At 39.1% G+C, this 22,963-nt stretch overlaps 1 protein-coding gene and 1 long non-coding RNA gene across 5 annotated transcripts in view; both read right to left on the minus strand.

Annotated features, from left to right (window-relative positions):
• Positions 1–1,540: 1,540 nt before the first annotated feature.
• LOC148323272 (uncharacterized) lies at positions 1,541–7,550 on the minus strand. Its single transcript, XR_015846438.1, has 3 exons — positions 7,322–7,550; positions 2,642–2,739; positions 1,541–1,710 (listed from the first exon to the last, which is right to left on the minus strand). It is a non-coding gene; the product is annotated as an uncharacterized LOC148323272 (long non-coding RNA).
• A 2,823-nt stretch (positions 7,551–10,373) lies between these two features.
• Positions 10,374–22,963, minus strand: part of tbc1d4 (TBC1 domain family, member 4) — a 35,391-nt gene continuing 22,801 nt past the window's right edge. For all 4 annotated transcript variants that reach the window (XM_088315135.1, XM_088315134.1, XM_088315137.1 and 1 more), the window contains 10 exons: positions 21,412–21,560; positions 20,560–20,745; positions 18,293–18,454; positions 17,112–17,270; positions 16,941–17,041; positions 15,937–16,080; positions 14,072–14,231; positions 13,691–13,860; positions 12,337–12,513; positions 10,374–11,639 (listed from right to left, as the gene is read on the minus strand). In XM_088315135.1, coding sequence (XP_088171261.1) covers positions 11,400–11,639; positions 12,337–12,513; positions 13,691–13,860; positions 14,072–14,231; positions 15,937–16,080; positions 16,941–17,041; positions 17,112–17,270; positions 18,293–18,454; positions 20,560–20,745; positions 21,412–21,560 — 1,648 coding nt within the window. In that variant the 3' untranslated portion in view covers positions 10,374–11,399. The remainder of the gene's footprint in view (positions 11,640–12,336; positions 12,514–13,690; positions 13,861–14,071; positions 14,232–15,936; positions 16,081–16,940; positions 17,042–17,111; positions 17,271–18,292; positions 18,455–20,559; positions 20,746–21,411; positions 21,561–22,963) is intronic.

Consider the following 22,963-nt stretch of genomic DNA (forward strand, 5'->3'; position numbering starts at 1 on the left):
ACGCGTGTGCAGCCTCGCCCACCACATCACCCCCGTGGTCTTGTGAAAAGGAAGTACACGCCGCATGATGTCAACGCTTCTCGTGAGGCCACGCCTTGTTCGTGCGATCATGTGACTGGGTCATCCAGAGTTTAACCTCGTACAAAAGCCTTTTTCACACAGAGATCCTGTAAACATTTTCACACAGCAGCACCGCATTTCCTCACGCACCAGCATTATTCTGCTTCTGTTGGCACATCAGCTTTTGCGACAGTTGCTTTCAACGCAACATGGTGGGAGAACTAAGTTTCACACACCACACTTCTGTCCGGCTTTTCCTTCATCCCCTTAAACACAGGCGTTGGCCTGCATCTGTTCCATTTTGAGCATTTTCAACCAGACACCTCAAAATTAGCAAAACCGTACCACAAGACCCAGCCTTTCAAACAAAACTCAGTGAAGCAGGATATTTCCACAAATGAGTGAGCTTTCACAAAGAAACATGGCATTTCATGCTCAGATATTTTCGTGTTGTCAGTGCCAGTGGATTGCTTTCAGCAAAACATAGCGGGAAAAGTGAGCAGAGATGGGGGTTTCGACCCTGGGATGGAACGCAGTAGTAAATGTATCATCTAGGACTGGGAAAAAAGTCGAGCACCAGCATTCGATAGAATAATCAAAAGGATAATCGATTCTAAAAAGATTAATTTCCCTACCAAATTTTCCAGACTATAAGCAGCTACTATTTTTCTAGATTTTGAACCATGCGGCTAATACAACGGTGCGGCTTTTCTGTGGATTTTTATTTGGCCGGTAGGGGCGCTCTAATAGTTCAGAAAATATGCTAAATAAATCTAGATGTTGGCGGCACGGTGGCCGACTGGTGAGCACGATGGCCTCACAGTGAGAGACAGCATCAGGCGTGGCTTCGATCCCGGCTCCGGCCTTCCTGTGTGGAGTTTGCATGTTCTCCCCGCGCTTGCGTGGGTTTCCTCCGGGTACTCCGGTTTTCTCCCACATTCCAAAGACATGCATGGCAGGCCGATTGAAGACTCTAAATTGCCCCTAGGTATGAGTGTGAGTGCGGATGGTTGTTCGTCTCTGTGTGCCCTGCAATTGGCTGGCAACCAGTTCAGGGTGTCCCCCACCTACTGCCCGAAGATAGCTGGGATAGGCTCCGCGACCCAAGTGAGGAGAAGCGGTACAGAAGATGGATGGATGGATGAAATCTAGATTTTTTTTTCTCTTGGGTCTGTTCTGTTTGAATTAGCAAAATTGTTGCCATGTTAAAAGGCACTGTTTTAAGAATGTGTATGTACTTTTGTGTGCATTCACAGTACAAACTCGTTCTGTACATGCAGTAGACAACTCTTTTTTTTTTTTTTTCAACAAAGAAAACTGCGGCTTATAGCCTGGTGCGGCTTGTATATTTTTTTTATTTTTTATTTTTATTTATAATTTTTTTTGCTGTGGTGCTGCGGCTTATATGCGGGTGCACCTTATAGTCCAGAAAATACGGTAGTGCCATCAACACCCCCCCCCAAAAAAAATATCAATTTTATAAGAAAAGTTACAGATAAAGCAACCTGGATGTTGTGTTTGTCCTTTGATTGAATTGAGCGACATGTAGGAGGACGTCTGACTCATTCCTGGTTCGTCTGACCACCCCCTCCTTTGAGACTGCCAGCATCTTCTGCGTCTCTCGCTCATCTTCCTTCGCCTGTCTCGTGTCTGAGTCATAACGGAGGTGATGTGAGGCCAGGTGATGAGGCACAAAGGACTCAGGGGCCCCGACTCCGAAGCTCTGATCATTCCGATCACCTGGGACTTCAGTCATACTTGTCAAGAACTCTTTAGTGGCAGCTCGTTATGAATGGTGACTGAGCCTCCCCTTGTTACTCAAGTGTTTGCATTCAAACGCATAGATTCTTTAAATTGAGTGTGTAAATCCAGGGCATATACACTCACGATATATGAGAGCTAATTAAATCAACAAAAGAGACAATATTAATATAAAAAAATCTCATATACAATGCAAATGAAATATATTGAGTAGGTTGATAAAAATGTTTGAGACTGATTTTCTTGGGTTGAAATAAAAAATATATATATTGAGACATTACATTAAAAATGGATCATTATATATAAAATTACACTTTTTGAAGCAAGTTCAAATACATTAAAATTACTTTCTTGGCCAAAAATGGTGAATGTCATATGACAATGGTGTGTACTGTCATGAGAGAAAACGATAAGGTCACGAAAACCATAAAGGTGACTCAAAAGACACAAACTTTATTTTTTCATTTTGTATTGTCGCTCAGACCGATGTGAGGACATCATCATCAACATCATTTGACATTTTAGGCTTTGCGGTTTTTATAATCATATCATCGAGACACTGTCACTGTTCTGCCGTTCTTCTGGTACCTATTGTATAAGTGTTTATGTGTTTTAATTTGTGTTCTAATTACCCGCAAATTTATATGACACCATATGGAAAGCACTTTGTTACAGGTCCAGCTGTTGTGAAATGCACTATATAAATACATTTGTATTGTATTGAATTGTATTCCTTGCCTTTATAGCTTGTTAATTGACATTGGAGCTGCGTTGCAAAATTGCTACTGAGCAAGATGTTTTTCACTCAGTCATTGTTTACCTGTCGGATTCAGTAGAAGCACCCGTGGCTGAAGCCAAACTGTGACAGGATTTTCATTTTCTGGACCTGGATATCGCATCGCCGTCATGATCCCGTCTCTGAAAATGAACAGGGAATTATGGTTTGAAGCTGACATTTGTGGGAAAATGGGACGGTCGTAAACTTTTACACTTTCTAGAGCAGAGGTCTTCAATTCTGTTGATGAGATAATCAGCAAGGTCTGCAGAAGCTCGATAACGATCCTGATCATTTGAATGAGTTGTGTTGCAGCAGGAGAGATGGTAAACGGGCAGGACAACCAGCCCTCGAGGAAAAGGAAAGAGGACCCCTGTTCTAGAAAATTCGCCCAAATGCCCTGAAACGTGGGCCCGGTGTACAAGACAGACAAGTGACCCTAATAACTCAACTCCATGAGATCACATCCATGAGATCCATGGTGTTACATTACTCACAGTCACTGAGCCACCTATTAGTGACAGGATGTGCCCACCATCACAGGGGTTATACTAGAGCTAGTTGATTAATCATGATTTAGAGCACCGGGGTCAAACTCAATGCCCGGGGGCCAGATCTGGTCCGCAACCGCAATTTAAGTGGTCCGCAAAGGGCAAAACATGTGCATCAACTTACTGTTTCTAGCACATTTTCTTTACTTTTAACAACATTGATATATGAGATATTGCCATTTATTTGTTACCAATCCTCGCCTTTTTAAAATACATTGAAAAATTGTTGAACAAACAATTACTTACCGGCTTCTGATTTCATAAGTGGCTTTCCATCAGTTTGTTGTGGATATGTGATAACATAATATGATCATTCCTTTATATGGATTCACAGTCATAACGGCCTGCTGAGGGAAACCACAACTACGATGTGGCCCATCCACAAAAACGAGTTTGACACCCCTGATTTAGAGTTTGGCTTCTCTCCATCCTTAAAAGATTATAATCGAAGAAAAATTATTAATGTGAAGAACGGTGTGTCAGACATGAAAGTACTCTGAATGCACCAGGTTTCTTGCAAAGCAAGCTTGTAGCATATGTGATTCTGCCCTGAGCGTGCTTTAATATGTACAATGACACCCAGCTGGAGTTTAAAGGAAAATACACAATAAAACAAATTACACACATTGTATATTTAAATACAAAACATGCTTTGTTTTTTAAAATATCGCTAGCGTTAATGTCAGTGTAAAATCCCATTGAAATGCTAACTAGAAATTAGCATAAATTTCCAAGTGATACGCCTTCAAATAACGAATATTCACACACAAACATTGTGGAATCGTATACACACAAGATGACATTACTCAAAGGCACAAATTCCTCCCCTTGTGTGAAAAACGACTTTTATTAAAAGAGTTGAATCTCAGCTATTTTTTTTTTTTTTTATAGCTATTATTTTATTATATTCTTATTTCACTTTCTTATTTTGTCATTGTCCATTCAGGTTATATTTAAAGGTGAATTTCCAAAGATTTTCCTTTCCTCAAAATTCAAGGATACAAAGATCCATGGGATTTTTCTTCACATACCAACACACATTTCCACAAGAAATGGCACAGAATAAAATACCGGTGATCCCAGGTAAGCCCAGTAAGTCCCAAGACTTGTGTGAATAACATAAGAATAAATTCAATATGATAAAGGGCAATGCTTATTCAAGGCTTTAATGTGTGTAAAATGCAAGGCATGAAAGGTGTACATGTTGCAAAATAAAAATGCAAGAGGCTTGAATTACACGTGATATTTACAGGGTTATTTTGTACACGGCAAAACGAAGAGAGTGTTTGAGAATAAATGCAGGAATGAATCGCCATGAAGCTATGGTGGCAGTTTTGAGTAGTGGAGTTTTAGTGCTTGAATAAATACAAAAAAGTTTTCAAATCAATGACTAATCGTTTCAATAATCAAATAATCATCAATCAAAATAGCTGTAATTATTATTTTTTTTCCATAATCGTCATCCCCAAGGTCACACTACTGAATCTATGCATGTGTGCGAATGAGGTCTCAAGGGAGCCATATTCTCTCTTCGGACCCAACGTAGCCCACCTGGGTCTCCCAGCCCTTCCAGATGTTTTTTCCCCCTCCCATTCCCGTACTTGTTGTCTCCACCCTGCATTTAAAAAAAAAAAAAAAAATTGAATCTCCATCTGCACATTTAACACGCACTTATTGATGCTGGGAAGCAAACGACAAGCCTGTTCAACTCATAACAGTGGTTGTGGTCCACTAGAACAATGTTTTGGGAGTGCACCAGGAGCGGAACAGATAAAATTCCCATATAAGGCACGAGGACACTCTTCAAGCTGCTCAGCTCTCTCACAGCTGGCTTACATCATCAACTTTTCCCCTCAGTCTGCTGCTACCAACCTCCGAAGCCCCTTGTGACATATACACACAAATGTAATACAATGGAGTTGGTAGGTTTTATCAGTGGGGATGCTTTTGAAATTCAAATGCAGAAAGTGAAAATATGCACGATGGAGACCATATAAGGAACTTGTTTAAAATAAAATAGTTCCACCACTAACACATGTTGTAAAACTGCATTTAAATCCAGATTAAAAACTATGCTTTTTTCCCCATTCTTTGATGAAACCAATTTAACTGTTTGCTTTTTTTTTCTCGTAATTTTAGAAAGCTACATTATTTTAAATAGATTTGGCTTTTTTGTTAAGGTGGTTCAATGTTGTTGATATTTGATCATTTACTAATCTTGGTAAGATACTTTTTTTTCTCTGCTTTGCTTTTGAATGTCTTAGCTTATGTTACTCTCCTGGAAAAACTTGCCTTTCAGTGTTTTTGTGCTCAGGCTGAGACGCCATCATCTGGTATTGTGATGTCAAGGAACTAAGTTTAAGTGAGTTGATGACCTTCATTTAGACAAATATAGTGCTTTGCCACCATCTTGTGGCATTTTAGTGTCAAGAAATGATGGTGACTTGAAGAGTTTCATTATAAGAAAAAAAAGTGATTTACTACCATCTTCTAATCGTAAACCTTTTCAGTGGGGGAGACGTCACATACGTGCTTGTCTTTACTTTGCTTTTCGCGGCAGGGCTGAGTCCCTATGGCCCATGAATAGAAGGTTCACTGTACAATAATAAAAAAAAACATTAATAAAACAAAAACAACAACTTCATCTTCCCGGGTGAGCGTCCTAACAAGATTCGAGATCAAGCAGGCGATGGATAGAAAGGGTGAGGATTTGGAAAAAACAGCACGAACAGAGCTGATAAGACGCTCGGCAGAGGAAGTGTCGTTCCCAGTCAATCCCCATCGGACCCCCCGCCGGCCCCCTCTCCTCCACCCCGGTGTCCCGCTCTTCCCCTGCTCCAGGATGTGCGCTCGTATGGGAATACGCAAGGAATGTGGCCTCCTTTGTTTTTAGTGTGCGATAGGCTGCCGGTTGGCGGTCATCTGGATGCGTGACGAGCTCCAGGCTTGGCAGAGGCTGACGGCCGGCCACGCTTTAGCGGTCAGACCCTCCTATAGAGGCGGGGTGTTAACTGACAGATTCAACCTAGTCAACATGCTTTACATCCACACACGAACGGAAGCTAAAGATACATGCAATCTGGGAAAAACAAGTATGTTTCTCTTTCCAAGATGCATTTCCCCTACCCAGAAGTAAATTGTAATGTTATGAGAACAGTCACAACTCTAAAAAGAGTCGTCAGAGTTTCCCAAAGAAAAAGTTGTACTCTAAAGTTACAATTTTAAGATGAGGAAAAAGTCAGATTGTTCACTGTGTTCACTATGATATGCAAATTTAAATGGCTATTGGTTTAAACTTACAATGTTTTAAGAAATCTTACAATTCCAACGGAGCATCTAGCTCAAGGATGAGCAACTTAAATTGGGGGGGGGGGACAGCAACTTTAAAGGAGGACAAGACGGCCCATTTTTCACTAACAAGTGCAGGTTCTATGTTTTATTTTATCAGAAAACTGAAATTAGTTATCATTTTCTTTTTTTATTTATTAATTTGGGAGAAATTAATATATAAGTGACGACTTGAAAACCGCCTACTTTTAATGAGGAATATGGCCGCACCCTCCTCCGCTTTCTCTATGGTACTGCAAGTACCACAAAAGGAACAGATTACAAACTCTCCATTGGAAATCATTCGACTTTCATTGCATATAATGTCCAAAAACGGTGATCAACTGGCACGGAAATTCATGTGGACATCCCTACCTATGACCACTTCAACATATCAAAATGATTAACCTCTCCATGGCTGATTTATACGAGAATGAGGAACTGTGGAAGTGAGCAGAGGTACATAGAACTGAAAATTAAAGCAATATGACCTCACTTGCCTCCCTGCTGTGAAGTAGACGCTAAAACCGGGAAAAATATAAAATACAATAAAATACAAAAACATGCCGAGCTCCAAAAAGGGGTTCAACAATTTGTCGTAAATCTCATCACAAAAAAATCTTAAATCACTACAGAGTCTTTTAAGGGGGTGGAATTTAGTACTGATGTTATTTTTACATGCAAACCTATGATATAAGTGCCGATGTTAACATCAGTTAAGCAGGAACTTATTATGAACACGTTTTCACAAAACTCAACTCAACTTAAAATAATTTATACTGCCCGGCCATTAGGTTTTCCTGCACATCATTCAAATTCCCAAATTAACAAACAATTAATAACTCACCTCAGAAAATTGTGCCAGTATCGGGCAGTAAACTGGATGTGTCTCCTTCTGCACGTCAATCACAACGCCACTTGTCCAACTCAGCCACCATACACATTTGAAACCCTCTTAAACGTTGAATATATTCGTGTCTTTGGAGGACGCAATTTTACTGCATCTTCGTGGAATTCAAACTAACTGTCAACGCTGTGAAAAATAAAATACATACGCGCTATACAAGTGACAGCCCATTTTGAAGTCGATGCTGTGGTGGCCATGGCTCGCTCTTCTTCACAAATCCAATTACGGGGCTGGAGGCGCTGGTGAGCGGGGTCTGCCCTCGTGTGGGTAATACTGGTGTTACATCTTTCAATGGCTCAACAACAGTAAATATTTTTATTTTCAGAAATTAATCGAGGGCCAGTGTGGAGAGAGTGTGGGCGTACCTCACATCTGATTATTTGACGTCATAGATGTTGCATAATTACAAAATAAAAACGTCAGCTTGTGGGCCTACTGTAATAAATATTGAATAAGTAAAATAGAATCACGCAATATTTTTGAAAATATATTGTTCATTGCATATAAATTTAAATTACGGGGGATAAAATTAAGGGCCTTATATACCAGCTAGGCATTACAAAATGGCCTACTCACTCTATAGGGCACTATACTGCAGCGGATTGGGAGTGATTTCGAACAGAACATTTTTCTTCTTTTATAATTACACTTTATATGTTGTTCTTCTCATGGGCCATTATACAGCCTTACGGTGTGACGTCACATCTGAATGTCATTTGTAAAGATTCCATGCCTGAGGGCAGGCAGTCAAGTGAAATCAAGGTCGAGAATCAAAATAGTCACTAAATCCGTTAGGTGTTCATAACAATGGTGAACACCTGTGCTCTTTACGGTTACTCTCATCCAGTGGTGTCCATACTCGCTTCTCAAGGGCCGCTGCCCTGCATGTTTTCGAAGCGCCCCTCCTGCAACTGTTCAGGTTTGCTTTCAGGTATTTCAAAACTTCCTGATGAGCTGATCATTCAAATCAGGTGTGTTGTAGGGGGGGGGACACATCTAAAACAGGTACAGTAGCGGCCTTCGAGGACTGGAGCTGAGCATGCCCGCTCAAATCGGTCAACTGTAAATAAATTAAAAATCTTAATTTGTGATACCGTCAGTGATTTTATACTAAAGGGAAAAAACTAAGTAGGTGTGTGAAAGATGAAATCTAATCTTCAACGTGACAACTTTACAACATCACAACCTATAAGGAAGGATATGCTCTGATCACCTTGTCTTGGTTGTTGTTTTATTGTTATTTTGTGTTATATGTAAAGTTCTATTTTAATACTACTACACTGGTTGTGAAATGTGCTTTATAAATAAGGTCGTATGGGATTGTTGAAATCAGCCAACATTCTTAAACCTTCCAGTCACAATTTCATTCTGATTTTGAAAGTTTATCTGAGGAGTGGGCGGTTTCCCGTCATCTTTTCCTCAAACCAACCAATCGTTCCCTCCCTGTTTTTCTACATATCGTCTTCAAACAACTGGTTCCAATGAGATGATGTAATGTACAAATGTCCTCAAAGGGACCTTTTTCATCCAACTACACATAAGTAGACAGATAACGCTAAAAATGGATAAGGCTTCTTTGTGTTTTCTTTTTGCGTTCATCCGCTCAAATATGGTGCCGGAAACGAAGCATTGCAAGCAACCTTAACAATCAGTATGAGTGTTAGGCCGCTTAACTCCATTTTTCAAATTATTTTCTAATGTCAATGAAGTTACAATGATTCACGATACGGTTTATCGAGCAACATTCCTACAGTGTAGACCCATCTCAATGCCTTACCTTTAAGAAAAGTACATGTCAAGAAGAATGTTAAAATAGACTTGCAAGGTAAAGTAGCCACTGCTCTTTCGCACAATCATACGTCTCCACACAGAGAGCCTTTTAGTGTTACGCTACCATGGTAAAGTGCTGAATTATAGAAGAGTAAAGTGAGCATGTTATTATATAGTAAGGGCATCGGGACCAAGCGAGGTGAGGTTTAGTGAATTTGCAAGTCTTCGTTCTATTGTAGTCTTGATTTTGACATGGAGTGAATCTTTAAAATGTCCAGGAAAAAAAAAAACTGTAAAATCTTTTGAGGGACAGCACCTTGTCTAAATACAGCCGGTCGTCATTCACATGAATTTAACACTAATGGCGAGCCTTTTTCGGCTGTGTCCATGTCTTTAAAAAAAGACGATGGAGATTTTCTCACACTTCTTTTTTCAAGGTGAATACTCAAAATGATCATAAAACTTGGACGGCATGCTTCAATGATGCAGGCAAAAAGCTTCGCAATTGAAGCTTGTTAAGGCAAATTCATTAAATCCCTCCTCAATATTGACTGCTTCAAACCAAAATGGCTGACTTCCTGTTCAATTTTGGGCATGAGACGTTTTTTTTATTTTTTTTGTGGGTCCACATAATGAGAGTCCAACAATTATGTGATTAGCAGCGAAACTGGTGGTCGGATTATTTCTTTCCCCTCTATTTCCAAGGGGGTGTCACTGAGTGAATTTTGAGGGGTTGTGCTCAGGGCTTCGACAAATACATACTGTACATTTTAAACAAGCTCCATGCTTACTAAAATGTGTGACTTTACAAGCGTGTAAAAACCCTCAAAAAAGGAGATTAAATCTTCCAAAGGACCACCTGCTACTCTTGCGGTAAAAATAACCCCAGACTTCGCAGTTGCCATAATAATCTCCAATTTTAAAAAGAATAAATATATTTATTGTTTTAAATCATAAAAATGTAATAGCATGATGTCAAATGCATGCCAATGGCCATAAGAGCCAATCAGAAGCTCCAACAGTCATTGGCAAACAGGCAGTTGCAAATGTGCGGAAATTTAGCGTAACGCGAGGACCCCGGTTAAAGACCACCCGTGGAGACACGGCTGAGGTGTGCCTGAGCAATAAACAGATATGGCAATAAAACTGTAATATTACAACAAAAAATATATCGATTCTTATAGGGAAAGTCAGGATATCAGGGTAAAGAAAAAATACATCATTATTTTAGAAATAATTCTTTATGTAACAAGGAACAAGTTGTTCAGCGATTTTTTTCAAGAATGCATTTGTCACAGTGTGGCTGACATCACGTTGGACTTCTTTCGACAGCAAACTGGTTGAGAGTGAATCAATAGTGCCTCTGCATATAACAGCCAAGTAGTGCGCTGTAGTTTGACCAAATTGCTTCAAGAAATCAACAATCAACTGGACACAATTGACCAAGTTCTTAATAAGAGTTATTTCGCTCATCCTTTGCAAGTGCAGTCTGAAAGAAGTTTTGGTTTGGCAAAAGCAGCAAAAAGAAGACATTCAGCTTCAAATCCTCCACCTCAAATGTTTTACTTGATTGAGTTCTGACGTGGAGGCGACACTGCGGTCAGTCACACAGGAAACCAACAAGGCAGACGACCTCACATCCAGTCTGAGCTTTTCAAAGAAACACTTCCTCCTATAGAGGAGAAGACGACGCTGTGAAAAGTTCAAGTCGCTTTTCTGGAAGCAACAAAAAAAAAATAAAATCTCTTTGGACGAAAAATACATTCAACAACAAAAGCTTCAAGTGAGTAAAAAGCAAAGGCATTCATAAGAAAAGAGTGTTACTTCAAAAATTCCACTCAAGGATGTGCTTCTTGATTTTACACAACAGTCAATGCTACTTACATGTTCATTATTGGAAAAGATGTACAATGGCTTGTCAATGGGGTACAAGAGTTTTTTTTGTGTTTTTTTTAACCCTTTGGCTGTACCATTTTGGGGCTAAGTGAAAGGTACAAAGACGGCGGAACCACTAAATTCAAAGGAATACAAAATGAAAAATTAAAATTGAAAGTAATTGCCTTGGATACTAAATAAATGTTAATTTACGGGGTTATTTTTAGTTCCATATTTTCCAGTGGGTACGCACCTTAGAGATTCCACTGAACAGTCCCAATAATCAAACCAATGTGATAAACTCGTGTAGCATGAACCAGAATTGGAGTCCTACTCCACCCCTCTGCGTGTCCCTGCACACTTTTTCTCGCCATCAAGGCTTCTTGGCGCCGGCTTTGGCTTTCACGTCAGGTGCCGTCGCCGGCGCCTTGATGTGGGTCATCTCCACGTCAGAGAGTACATCAGGCGGGAGGGAAGACCGCATGCGCTCGATAGTCTTCTGGTGGGCCGACCTCTCCTGCTCCAGCGTGCGGATCATGTGCTTCATTTTGCTCTCGCGAGACAGGAAGTTCTCCACGTTGGTTTCCAGGGTTTGGATCTTCTGCCGGGCCGCCTGGTTAAATCATCACAGTAGGATAGTTTTATTGAATATTTCCATTCAGCCATCAATTTTTCGGAACCATCCAAGCTGACTTTTGTCAAGATCAGGATTATCAAGAACACATGCAAACCACTGTAGACATTGATGCCCATAATGTATAGAACGGAAATTAAATGTCTTAAACAAAAATACAAAAATTAAGTACTCCTTACTTCCACTGGACGAGCCTCATCCATACTAATCTAATACTGTACATATTTAAAGGTATTGCCGCCATGACTGAACATAAAATATTATGCATCTGAATTTCAATCATTTCAAACACAATAATCAACAACAATCAATAACTGTGTTTCTGTTTCCCCGCTATAGCATAATTAGACTATATATGTTATTTACCAGTTATCGTGAATATCTCTCACTTGCCAGTCTAATGTCGACTGTAATAAATATTCCAGACTACAAATGAAACAATCCTAAACTCAAGGCAAATAAAACAGTTTGGTGCAATAATCATTGACATAGTCAAAAAATTCATTTTAGGGGGAGTGGAACCCAGAACCTGTCAACTATGAGACAGACGTGCAACCGCTGATGACCAATTATTGCTCTGAACAAGCAATTTTTTAAAATTTTGTTATACTGCCGCCTACAGGGAATCGGAGACATTACACCAAGACAGCCACAGCCACCTTAATGTGCTGTTTACCTGAAGTTTCTCCAACAGCTCCATGTTCTGCTTCTTAAGCTGCACGTTGGTCTTCTCCAACTTATCCAGGCGGTCCGAGTCATCGGGTGAGGCGCCGCCTTCGGCCACCTCATCCTGCAGCACGTGATACTCCACCTCGTACGCATGCAGCTGCTTGGAGATGTCCATCTCCGTCACCTGGTGGCCAGCAATGTAGCAATGTGTTACTGTGAGACACTCAACAGCACTGCACATTCAGTGGTGGTTAAACAAGAATTTAGGACAGAGTGTTTTTATTTATGGTTGAATTGTCAAATATAAGACTCTGGGACAAAAAAAAAAAAGGTACCAGTCACAAGACTCTCTTTTTCAGACTAGAGCATTTTATTGGTTTCGATCTTAACACTTGTGTTCTACTATTTTTCGATCATAAGGGGTTACCTGATTTACGATGGTGCAGTCTGACACTGGAACAGATGATTTGAAGTTGTCATCATATCATACAATTTATTTGATTTAAATTTTCACACTTCTTTTCTACATGCGTAAACCGATTGATATAATTAAAATGTGGCTTAAACATTGCTTGCACAGTTAATACAGGTTTTATGACGGTGGCCTTATAACCAAAAAATAAAATCTGAATTCATTAAACACTTTTTGACCAATGTTCCCTCTAAAATGCGCCAGTGGACAATTTTTCACTGCTCTCACCCATTCAGCACACACTGCGACGCACACACACTCATTCTTTCATTCCCATCCCAGTAGAATCTACAAAAAGAACACCACACCATTCCCACTTCCCTGGCAGTTTCAGTAGTGAAGGTGCACACTCAGCTGTTCTACTCTAGTTGGAAGCAAGCACTGACACACATATACACTCACACTCACCACTGACAAGACGCTGCAGTCGACATGAGGACCGCTGCATTCAAGAAGTCTAAACATGGGCCCTTAAATTCGGCTCTTTTGTGCATTTCAGAGGTCAGTGGGCTAGAATTTTTTTGTGATTTATTAAATGGCATGATTTCCATTATTTATGAGTGGATAATGTGGAACTATATTTATACAGAGACTTGATTAATTCTGTTTAAAATGCCTTGCGTGCTAAAATAAAAGTAAAAAAAACTACGTCTTTATTTGTGTCATTAAACTCTATTCAGTGTGTTCTACTGTGATTTTTTTTCTACATCATGTAATTTGATATTATCTCAGGTTTTGGACATGTGGAACTGGCATGTACATGTCTGATGTTGCTCACCGCGGTCCAAGGAATGCTCTGGGAGTTTGTGATTGATTGTGACCATTTTAACTTTGCAAGAAAACTGAAATGAAGCAAAGAGGAGGAGATGACACCCCAAGACGTCCTCACCTTAGTAATGGTCTCCTCCATCTGAGCTTGAGTGAGGCTGGGAAGGGTGGTCTTCAGGTAGTCCACAATGCTCTCGAAGCTATCGCACTCCACTATCTCCCCCTGGTGGCTGCTCAGAAGGCACAGTGCTACTTTGAAGATGACTTCCAAGCCCTGGACAAATAAAAAGTCTGACCAAAAAAAAAAATAAAAAATTAAAAAACAACTACATAAGAGGTGTCACGAGTACTCACACTGTACTTAAGTACAAAACCTCATACGGGGGAAAAAACGTGTCTGGCAAAATATGAATACATGATCCAGCACTTGAAATTAAGTAAAAGTAAAAAAAAAAAATCACAACGTGAAGCTACAAGTAGATTGGCAATTGAAATAACGTACCAAAGACGCGCGAGACGAAGCCGAGGGGGAACTGCGAGGCAAAGAGCGTGAGGAACCACGGCGCCGCGTACAGGCTTGGGGAGATTTCGTGCTCCTCCAGGTGATTGTACAAGTCGCGGTGGTAGTCATGCAGCAGTCTGGAGAGCTGGTACATCTGGATCTACGCACAACACACGCCCCCACACACGCGCACACACATTATAAAACATGCTGCAACACAGAAAAATAAACGATATTTGGATTTGTAAAGGGCAGATTAAAGGGAACAATGCGTGCTATTGTCGCTGCTGAACGATTCCAAGCAGGAGAGGCTTGCTGAGGCATGCGCCGTGTTCGCTCTCACTGGATTAGAAAAAGTCTCCCTGACGGTAAAAACATACGAGAAAGGTATGAAAAGTCCCTTTACCGGAGCACACAGGTGGTTTGTGTCCTCACAGACGTCAAACAGGAATGACGGTAAAAACATACGAGAAAGGTATGAAAAGTCCCTTTACCGGAGCACACAGGTGGTTTGTGTCCTCACAGACGTCAAACAGGAAGTTGAGGTGGCGTTAAACATTAGCGCGCCTGCTGATGTTTTAACTGCACCCAGAAAATGTCAGCTGATGTTTAAACGAGGCGGCTAACTAGCCAGCTGGAAGGTGCGGTCGTCCATAGAAAGGTGAACAAATGTTTGCAGCCTAGTGGGATAGGGCAAGATACGCACATACTGTAAACTACAACAGAGCGACTACCGTCAGAAAAAGCAAGGGGAGCTTTACTTTTTAGACACTTGACTTTTAAATTATTCATTTTTTGCCGACAAACTTGATCATGCAAAAAAAAAAAAAAAAAACATTTCATCAGTGGTTAATACCGTCATTATACTTATAATAGATTTTATAATTATGTGTTTTTTAATGCCTGTTTTTATAATCACATCTAAGCATATCGATTAAATGTTTTTGTCAAGTGTATTGTTTTGTATTGCTCGGACCTCAATGATGATAAGCAGTACAGAGAACGGATGGATGGATGGTCTGCCTGTGCGTCCTTCAAGACTTGATTGCATAATATTGATAGGAGTAAAAAGAGCAACAATATTAAAAGTAAAACACATCTTGCTTTGTTTTTATGATGCAAATTAGCAAAAACAAGAATACTGTAAATTATTTTGATTGTTTTTTTTATTATTTTAACCCCAGTTTTATTTGCTGATTATTATGTACTGTTGTGCTTAGTTTAAGAGGCTGTGTAATATGAGCACTAATATTTTCAGCATCAAACATATTCTCTTAATAGAAAAATATACAGTATATTTTAGTATTTTTTTGGGTGGTTTTGGGTTCATTTTATTTGTATAAGCAAAAATAAATATACATGAAAAACATGTTCTATATATGTTATATTCTTTTATTTCTTAACTATTTATTTACTAGAAAATAATGTGTTTAGTATTTATTTATTTTTTTCTACCTTAAGTTAATTATTAAATGTATTCTCAGTATGTTTATTGATCGATTATCTAAAACTGCCGCTAATGTTTTGTCTTTTTTGTCTGTGCTTTATGACGTAAGCTCGAAAATGATTAAGCTTTAAAAAGTTTAAAAATGTATTTTATTATTGTTTTTCTGCTATAGTCTGTATGTGAATGATTATAAACTTTGATTGACTCCATCCAAGTTACCTCAGAAAACATTCTCTTTTAAACTAAGTACGGTAATGAAAAGAGCGAGTTTGAAACGAGTCCATTACTGCATAAGGTGCAATGGGTCAAACACACTTCGTTTCGCTTCCGCTGATTACATACACGTTTCCATGGTAACGATTTCGTAAATCAACCTGTGGTGACCTGTTGATAAATTAGAAATTTGTGGTGCGCTCACCTGCAGAGAGACCATGTCGGGCTTGTACTGGCGTCTGATGCCGAGGTCGTACATGAGGAACTTGAGCATGTCGAAGGCCTGCTCCTCGCTCATGTGCAGCAGCAGCACGCCGGCCACAAAGCTGACTCCCTGACAGTAGCCCACCTGCATGCACAAACAACATCAAATCACATTCATTCATTCACATATTATACAGTGCAACATTAAATCGACAAATATTCATCAAATTAATTAATTATTAATATTATTAATAATTTTGATTATTGATTAATCGTTTAGAGATCATGGTGATCTAGAGCTCTAATTTACAATTGTCCAAATGTATTGACAATTGAGACAATTTGCCTCTAAACAGCAAATATTCTCTCATTCTTTTGTCATTCCTGAAAGCAGACTGATCATTTTTGTGGTAAATGAAAAAAAAATAATAGCAATTTGCAATCATTTGCTTTTACTTTGGGAAACTATCATCAACAATTATGCTCATTTTTGACATGCTATGTACCTAACATGAAACTCAATCTCATAATTAATATTAATAAATCAATAAAATTAAAATGATATGTTTTATGATGTAGGATTGGGTATGATTTGTTATTCTAAATATGATTCATCGATTAATCCGCAATATACTTGACAGAATAATTTATTATCAAAATAATCATCAGTTTCAGCTCTATATATTATGTTAAATTAATTTGTATTATATAGTCAATCAATTAAGTTTCAATTGTTCCGTGTCCACATTTGCAACTCAAAATACTCTTATCTCCTATCATCTTTCGCCAATCAAATTAATAGAAATGTCATTAATCCATTCTAGCCGCACCCCAATAAAAAAAATGTGTTTGTGTTTTTTAATAAGAAAACATAGCCTCTAATAAAATGTAGTTTATAAAAATTGAGTAACAAAATAATTATTTAGAAAGTAATTTCTTTATTATCTACCAAAGCTGCGCTAGCCCTGGGGTGAGTTGATAAATTTTTTTTTTTTTCAAACGTACCTCCGTGTCCAGCAGAGAGTAGGCTTTGAGCAGGTTGTAAAGGGAAAGCTGCCCAGCACCCAGCTGGGCTGAGAAGTACTCGAGGTTGGGAAAGGTCCGACCTGAGACAAGAAACTGCATTAGAATCCTACATTTCTTCTGCAATGTGCGACCGTCATGTCCGTTACGCACCTAAATCCACCAGAATGGCGTGCTGCTGCGCGGTGAGCTGCTTCAACAGATCCCTATATGGTGTGTCATTAGCTGGCTGGCGCTGAGGATGTCTGCGACACAAGCGGTACTGGTGGCAAAGCAGCAGCCACACCTCCCCGCGCCGACTTTTTGGAACTCCTGTCCACGATAACATTTAAATGCATAAATTAAAAAGAAAAAAAAAAAAAAAGTCTAATGACAATTAGATTTTGCTCATAAATGTTGATTATGAGCATTCGCTCACCAAAACAAAGATTTGACCTTAAAAACAGGCGTGTGTGAGTAAGCTAGAGGACTGTAAAGAAGATCAGCTATAACAAATACATTCTTTCTCCAAAAAGGCTCAATATGAGAATTTCTTCCTCTATATTGTTTAACTGGTCTATTGATATTTTTTTCAGGTGGTGAAAGGGAAAGGACGCGTGCCATCTCAAGATGTTGGCATTGAATTATGGCTTAATGGTACTTAATTATGACTTCTATCTATCTATACAGTATATGTATAAATAATTTTATGTTTCCTGCAGCGGTGGCTGCTGTGATATGAATAAAGTTGAGTTGAGTTAACTGAATTGAGTTCTTTCGAATAAGTAAGTTGACTTTGTTTTGCCAATTCAAAGGGAGGAATAAGGAAACTTACTGATCCGATATAATAGACATTGAAAATGTTTTCCCGAAAAACGTCGAGCATAAATTCTGAGCATTTCCTGTAAAAAAAATGAGATTTTAGCTGAAAAACATTTTTTTCAAGCCATATTTAAAATGAGTATGGCCAACAGTTTCAGCACAGTACACACTAATCTATGTACATATTTGCATTTATGATCATAAAAGATGTAGGAATAAAAGTAACAAACAGTTCAGCCTGCTCCGAGGAACTCTGAGTGAAGTTTATTTTAAGACAGTAGTTCTAAATATTAAAGTTTGAAAAATGATAATATTAATTGTTTTTAGTATAAAAATATTAATTTTGAAACCGTGAAGGTTGATATAGGCCAAGTATTAGTTTCTTATTTTTCACAATCTTAGTAAAATCTTGTTCTGTGGCAGATCATTTTGCTTAATTTAAGTATTTTTTTTTCCTTAAAATTCCCAGGGCAATTTTTGCGATGTTCTAATAATACGGTAGTTATTTCATGACATAATTTATGATGGCTCACCTTGACAGAGTGCGCGGTACAGATTCTCCTGATCCTGCCTCATCGTGGTTCTGCCCGGTGCCGTCAGTTTTTTTTCCCACAATGCCTGCACCTCCTGGGAGTCGGGGCCCACTTCCTGGTAGCTCAGCTTCATCTTGCGGATGTGCAGCTCATCACGACTCGCTGAGCAGAAACAAACACTAGACGTAAAATCACATTTGCTATTCACGTGACGTAGCGTTTAAAATATTTGAGGCCATATTTATGCACACCAGAAAATAAAAGAACACTGACACTGACCAAATGCCCAACAAACGCATTCAGTGGAACCTCTAAAGTCAGAAATTGACCCACATTTCAGGGAAGGTGCAAAACTGAAACTTACAACATTTCACCAATATATTGAAACTTGTTTTTTACTCCACAACGATGTTTCAATAATATCAATGACATTCAAATGTTATGATCATCAAACTTTTTCTCATACTCAACAACTTTACGCTAATAAAATGTGTTAATATCACAACTTTAATTTGGTAAACGACACCATTTTGTCAAGAATTTCAGAATGACAGAAAAGAATGCCAAAAAGGGGAGAGAAAAAAAAATCGCAACAATACTCTTTAGAATTTGCTTGTATGGTTTCTGATGACACAAGTTGCACCCTGAAATGGATGATTTCTATAGCTGCCTATATCATTTCCTAATTGGATTATATTGAAATATAAAATCCCTGAGCCATAGAGCTTCCACTGTGTGAACATGGATGCCATCCCTGACAGGTTTCAACATGAATCACCAATGGAATCCCCTTTGGACAAGAAAAGCCACAATACAGTTAATAACCACAAGAACACCTTCAGCTGAAGTGCTTGAGACCTTGAGATAACCGAAACAAAACAGAAGAGCTCAAGCGAACAATAATGAACCCAAAACCATGCAAAAAAAACAAAAACAAAAAAAAGAAACAAGAAACTTTTTTTCACCCCTGAGAACTTTGTTGAGGCTGCTTACCTTCTATTGAAACGTTATTCACAGCATTGGTGTCAAAAACAAAGAAAGCCATGTTGGTGTTTTACATACACAGAGCAATATACACAGAATGAAAATATATTTGATCCTTTTGCGTGTGTCTATATTCATTTAAAACTGTATTTCGTAAAATAGTGCCAGGATTACTTACGAGAGAAGTTTCTGGAAGCACCAGGTGTGTATTTACTCAAGCATTGGCATTTATTGCATGGGAAGAGTTTAACTGTATGAACAGTTTTTCAGAAGAGTATTTTTTTATAAAGTGACCGGCGGTGTTTATGTAGTCAACTACAGAGAGTACCAGGTATATTTTAGGGGTCAGTAATGTAAGTCATTTTCAGAGCCGGGCACTTGACCCTTTTTGGCCGCTCAGTCCCCCGCCTTCTGTCCGCTATCTCGGTACCCATACCACCTCGACCCTATGACCTTGTTTTAATTGTCAGCCCCGACCCCGTTCCACATTGGTAGATTGATTGAACACTTGAAATTGCCCGTAGGTCTTGGTTGTTTGTCGGTGTGTGCCATGCGATTGGCTGGCAACCAGTTCAGGGTGTACCCCGCCTACTGCCCGAAGACATCTGGGATAGGCTCCAGCATTATTAGTCATAAAGTACTTTATGTACAGCCACCGAACAGCATCATCTGTTGTTTTTTTATTATATTTTTTGTTGTGTTTTTTTTTGTTTGTTTAGCAGAATTATTCAAAAACAATCAAGAAAACAGCTCAGTTTTTCTCAAGTTGTGGCTTGCCTCACACATTAGAAATGGCTGAAAAGCTGGTGCAGAAGCCCCGCAACGTAATCTGATAATCAATTGTCCACTGTATGTTGCTGAATAATGCTGGTCATTATCAGGCAAAATATGGAACAAAATATTTCCCTTGAGGTAACTACTGTGGGGATGTCCCCAAGCGGGCACGTGATACCATGCACTTAAAACTATGTTGCATGTTTGTGTCAAACGGGTGTGAACACGCCAACACACACGCACAGCAGGAGGTCGACCTATTCACAAACGGCAGTTGACATCACAACTTGTGCTATTTCACACAACGGCGATTGCTGAGGGAGGACGTTCCATTCAACACACAGCGGATAAACATACAGGGTTGATTAAAAAGTTTATGCATCCCTGTTTAAATGCCGGGCTGTTGTGATATAAAAAAAAAAAAATCATTTCAAACTATTTACCACCATTAATGTCACCTGCAGTTTGTAAAATACAACGGAGAGAAGATGAGCGACGTAAATATTCACCCTCCAGCCTCAGGTTCTCCTTCTCCATACGCAGCAGCAGGATCTGCTGGCGGATGGCGGTTTTCCACAGCGTCCGGTAGTCTGCCGCCGTCCTCTTGGGCCGACCCCCTCCTCCTTTTAGAGGGTCCACGCTCGAATGTGGGCTGCGAGGGGAGAGCGGCAACAGCTCCCTGGCATCTGACTTGTCTAAAAGTATCAAGCAAAAAAAAAACAATAGCTATTTTATGCAATTATAAGTCAAGAATTTGGATTGGAGTATTTTGAAGGTCTAAAGAGTATACCGTTCCAAATTTTGGATATTTTCATTTCACAACGAAACGGTGATCAATTATTAGTTTTCCAATTCCACGTTCTTGAGAGTCACCATTATTCGTATTGATATTATATTTGAAAAAAAATAAAATAAATCAGGCCATTAATGGTGGACAACTGGTTAGCACGATGGCCTCGCAGTGCAGAGGTCGTGGGTTTGATTCCGGTGGAGTTTGCATGTTCTCCCCGTGCCTGCGTGGGTTTTCTACGGGTACTCAGATTTCCTCCCACATTCCAAAAACATCCATGGCAGGTTGATTGGACACTCTAAATTGCCCCTAGGTATGAGTGTGACCGCGGATGGTTGTCCGTTTCTGTGTGCCCTGCGATTGGCTGGCAACCAGTTCAGGGTGTATGTTCTTGTTTTTGTCATACTAACCATCTGTGAATTTGTAAAGACCGTCTTTACAACCTTTTACGAAGACTGACCAAAACCCAATATTCACTACAATCGCAAACATTCACTTTAATCAACAGCTAGGTCAACTGCATCTTTTGTCGCATTTTTTTTTTTAAGTGTCTCAGAGTGATTGCGGAGACCTGAATGGTGCATGGAGGTCTTGCCCATGGGCGAGGCGACCCTCAGGAAGATCTTCTGTCTCCACGAGACCCTGCGCGGACTGGGGGGCGGTCCGCTCACTGAGTCGCTGCTGCAGACTGACAGTGTCCTTTTCCTGCCTTCGCCATTACTGCCGCACACAAACGCATAATTAGTGTCATATTACAAGGGCGTCAGTAAATGGACACGCACACGACAGATGAAACCTTAGAAGAACTACAGGCGTTAATACAATGCTGAATGATAGACATACCAAAAACATGTGGCAGCTATTTGATGTTAATGAAGCAAACAGCCACGGCTAGGAAAAACTAACTTTGAGACAGTCGAAGGGTTCGGAAAAAGAAAGCATTCATCAATTCAATGAATCCTTTCAAGTTATTATTTAATCTATTATTATAAGATGATTACGGGTAATGCATATCCAAGCACACCCTCGCCTGTTTCAATTCACTCCTGCACAGATTTACTCATTTAATGCAGCTTTACTTTCACTTCCTTCACCAGGTCCTCTTTCGCCTTTTGACAACCAATTAAATTAATTTAAAATGTTGTCCTTAGTAGGAGTAGAGGTTGACTAGTTTTTGTGGGTGAGAAAATTATTTGGGGCGAGCCACCAATAATTTCACGAGAATAAATTATTACGAGAAAAAGGATGCAGCATTATCAGAAAAAAAGTCTTCTTTTATTGACTAAAAGTCCAATTATTATGAGAATAATGTATTAATACATAAAAATGATTTATTGATACAACAATAATCATGCTTTATGAAAGAAGATTTTTAGTGGAAAAAGGTCTCATAATAAATTTGGAATGTAACAAGAAACCTCAAACCTCTGTGGGAATAAGTATGTAAATTTCTGAGCCTTTAAAAGTTTAAAAAAAAAGTCTCACTGCTATATGACATTTTTCATGGTATTATTTTCTAAAGCAGTGATATTAGGAGAATGAAGTTACAATGTTACAAAAATAATGTCGCGATGCGAGGAGAATAAAGTTGTTGATGTTTTGTAAAAGTTATATTCTAGTGGAGGGGTCACCAACATGGTCTACGGGGGAGCGACATGAGTTGCCCGGAAGCCTGCTCTAAAAATAGCTCACCGGTAATGGGACATTGTGATTTCCTAGGAATGTTGTAGAAGTTATCATTTGAAAAACACCTGTAGAGATAGATGTATTTTTTTTATTTATGGGTTTCCTACCTTGCTGCATTATTATTTGTTAATTATGCGAGAAATCATTACCATGTTTTTACATAGATAAATATAATTAATTGTATTAATGAAGTAATAATGACATATGACTGAAGGTATTTTGAGCAAATCTGTTACTTTTGAAGTTTCTTGTGAAATTAAAATGTTTTCCAAATATTATTTTAGAATCTACCCTTTATGAGAAAATGTAATGACAGCTCATTACATTTCTAGGAAAACAACACTTTTATTCATAATATACGACCAATTATTTTTTTTATTGGAACATTGTGAGAAAACCATTTTTTTCTTTAAAAAAATAAAACAAGTGTACAGAGT

The sequence above is a fragment of the Idiotropiscis lumnitzeri genome, chromosome 14 (genome assembly GCF_059441095.1).
Source record: "Idiotropiscis lumnitzeri isolate Australia: NSW breed Sydney's pygmy pipehorse chromosome 14, RoL_Ilum_1.0, whole genome shotgun sequence".
NCBI classification, from domain to species: Eukaryota; Metazoa; Chordata; class Actinopteri; order Syngnathiformes; family Syngnathidae; genus Idiotropiscis; species Idiotropiscis lumnitzeri.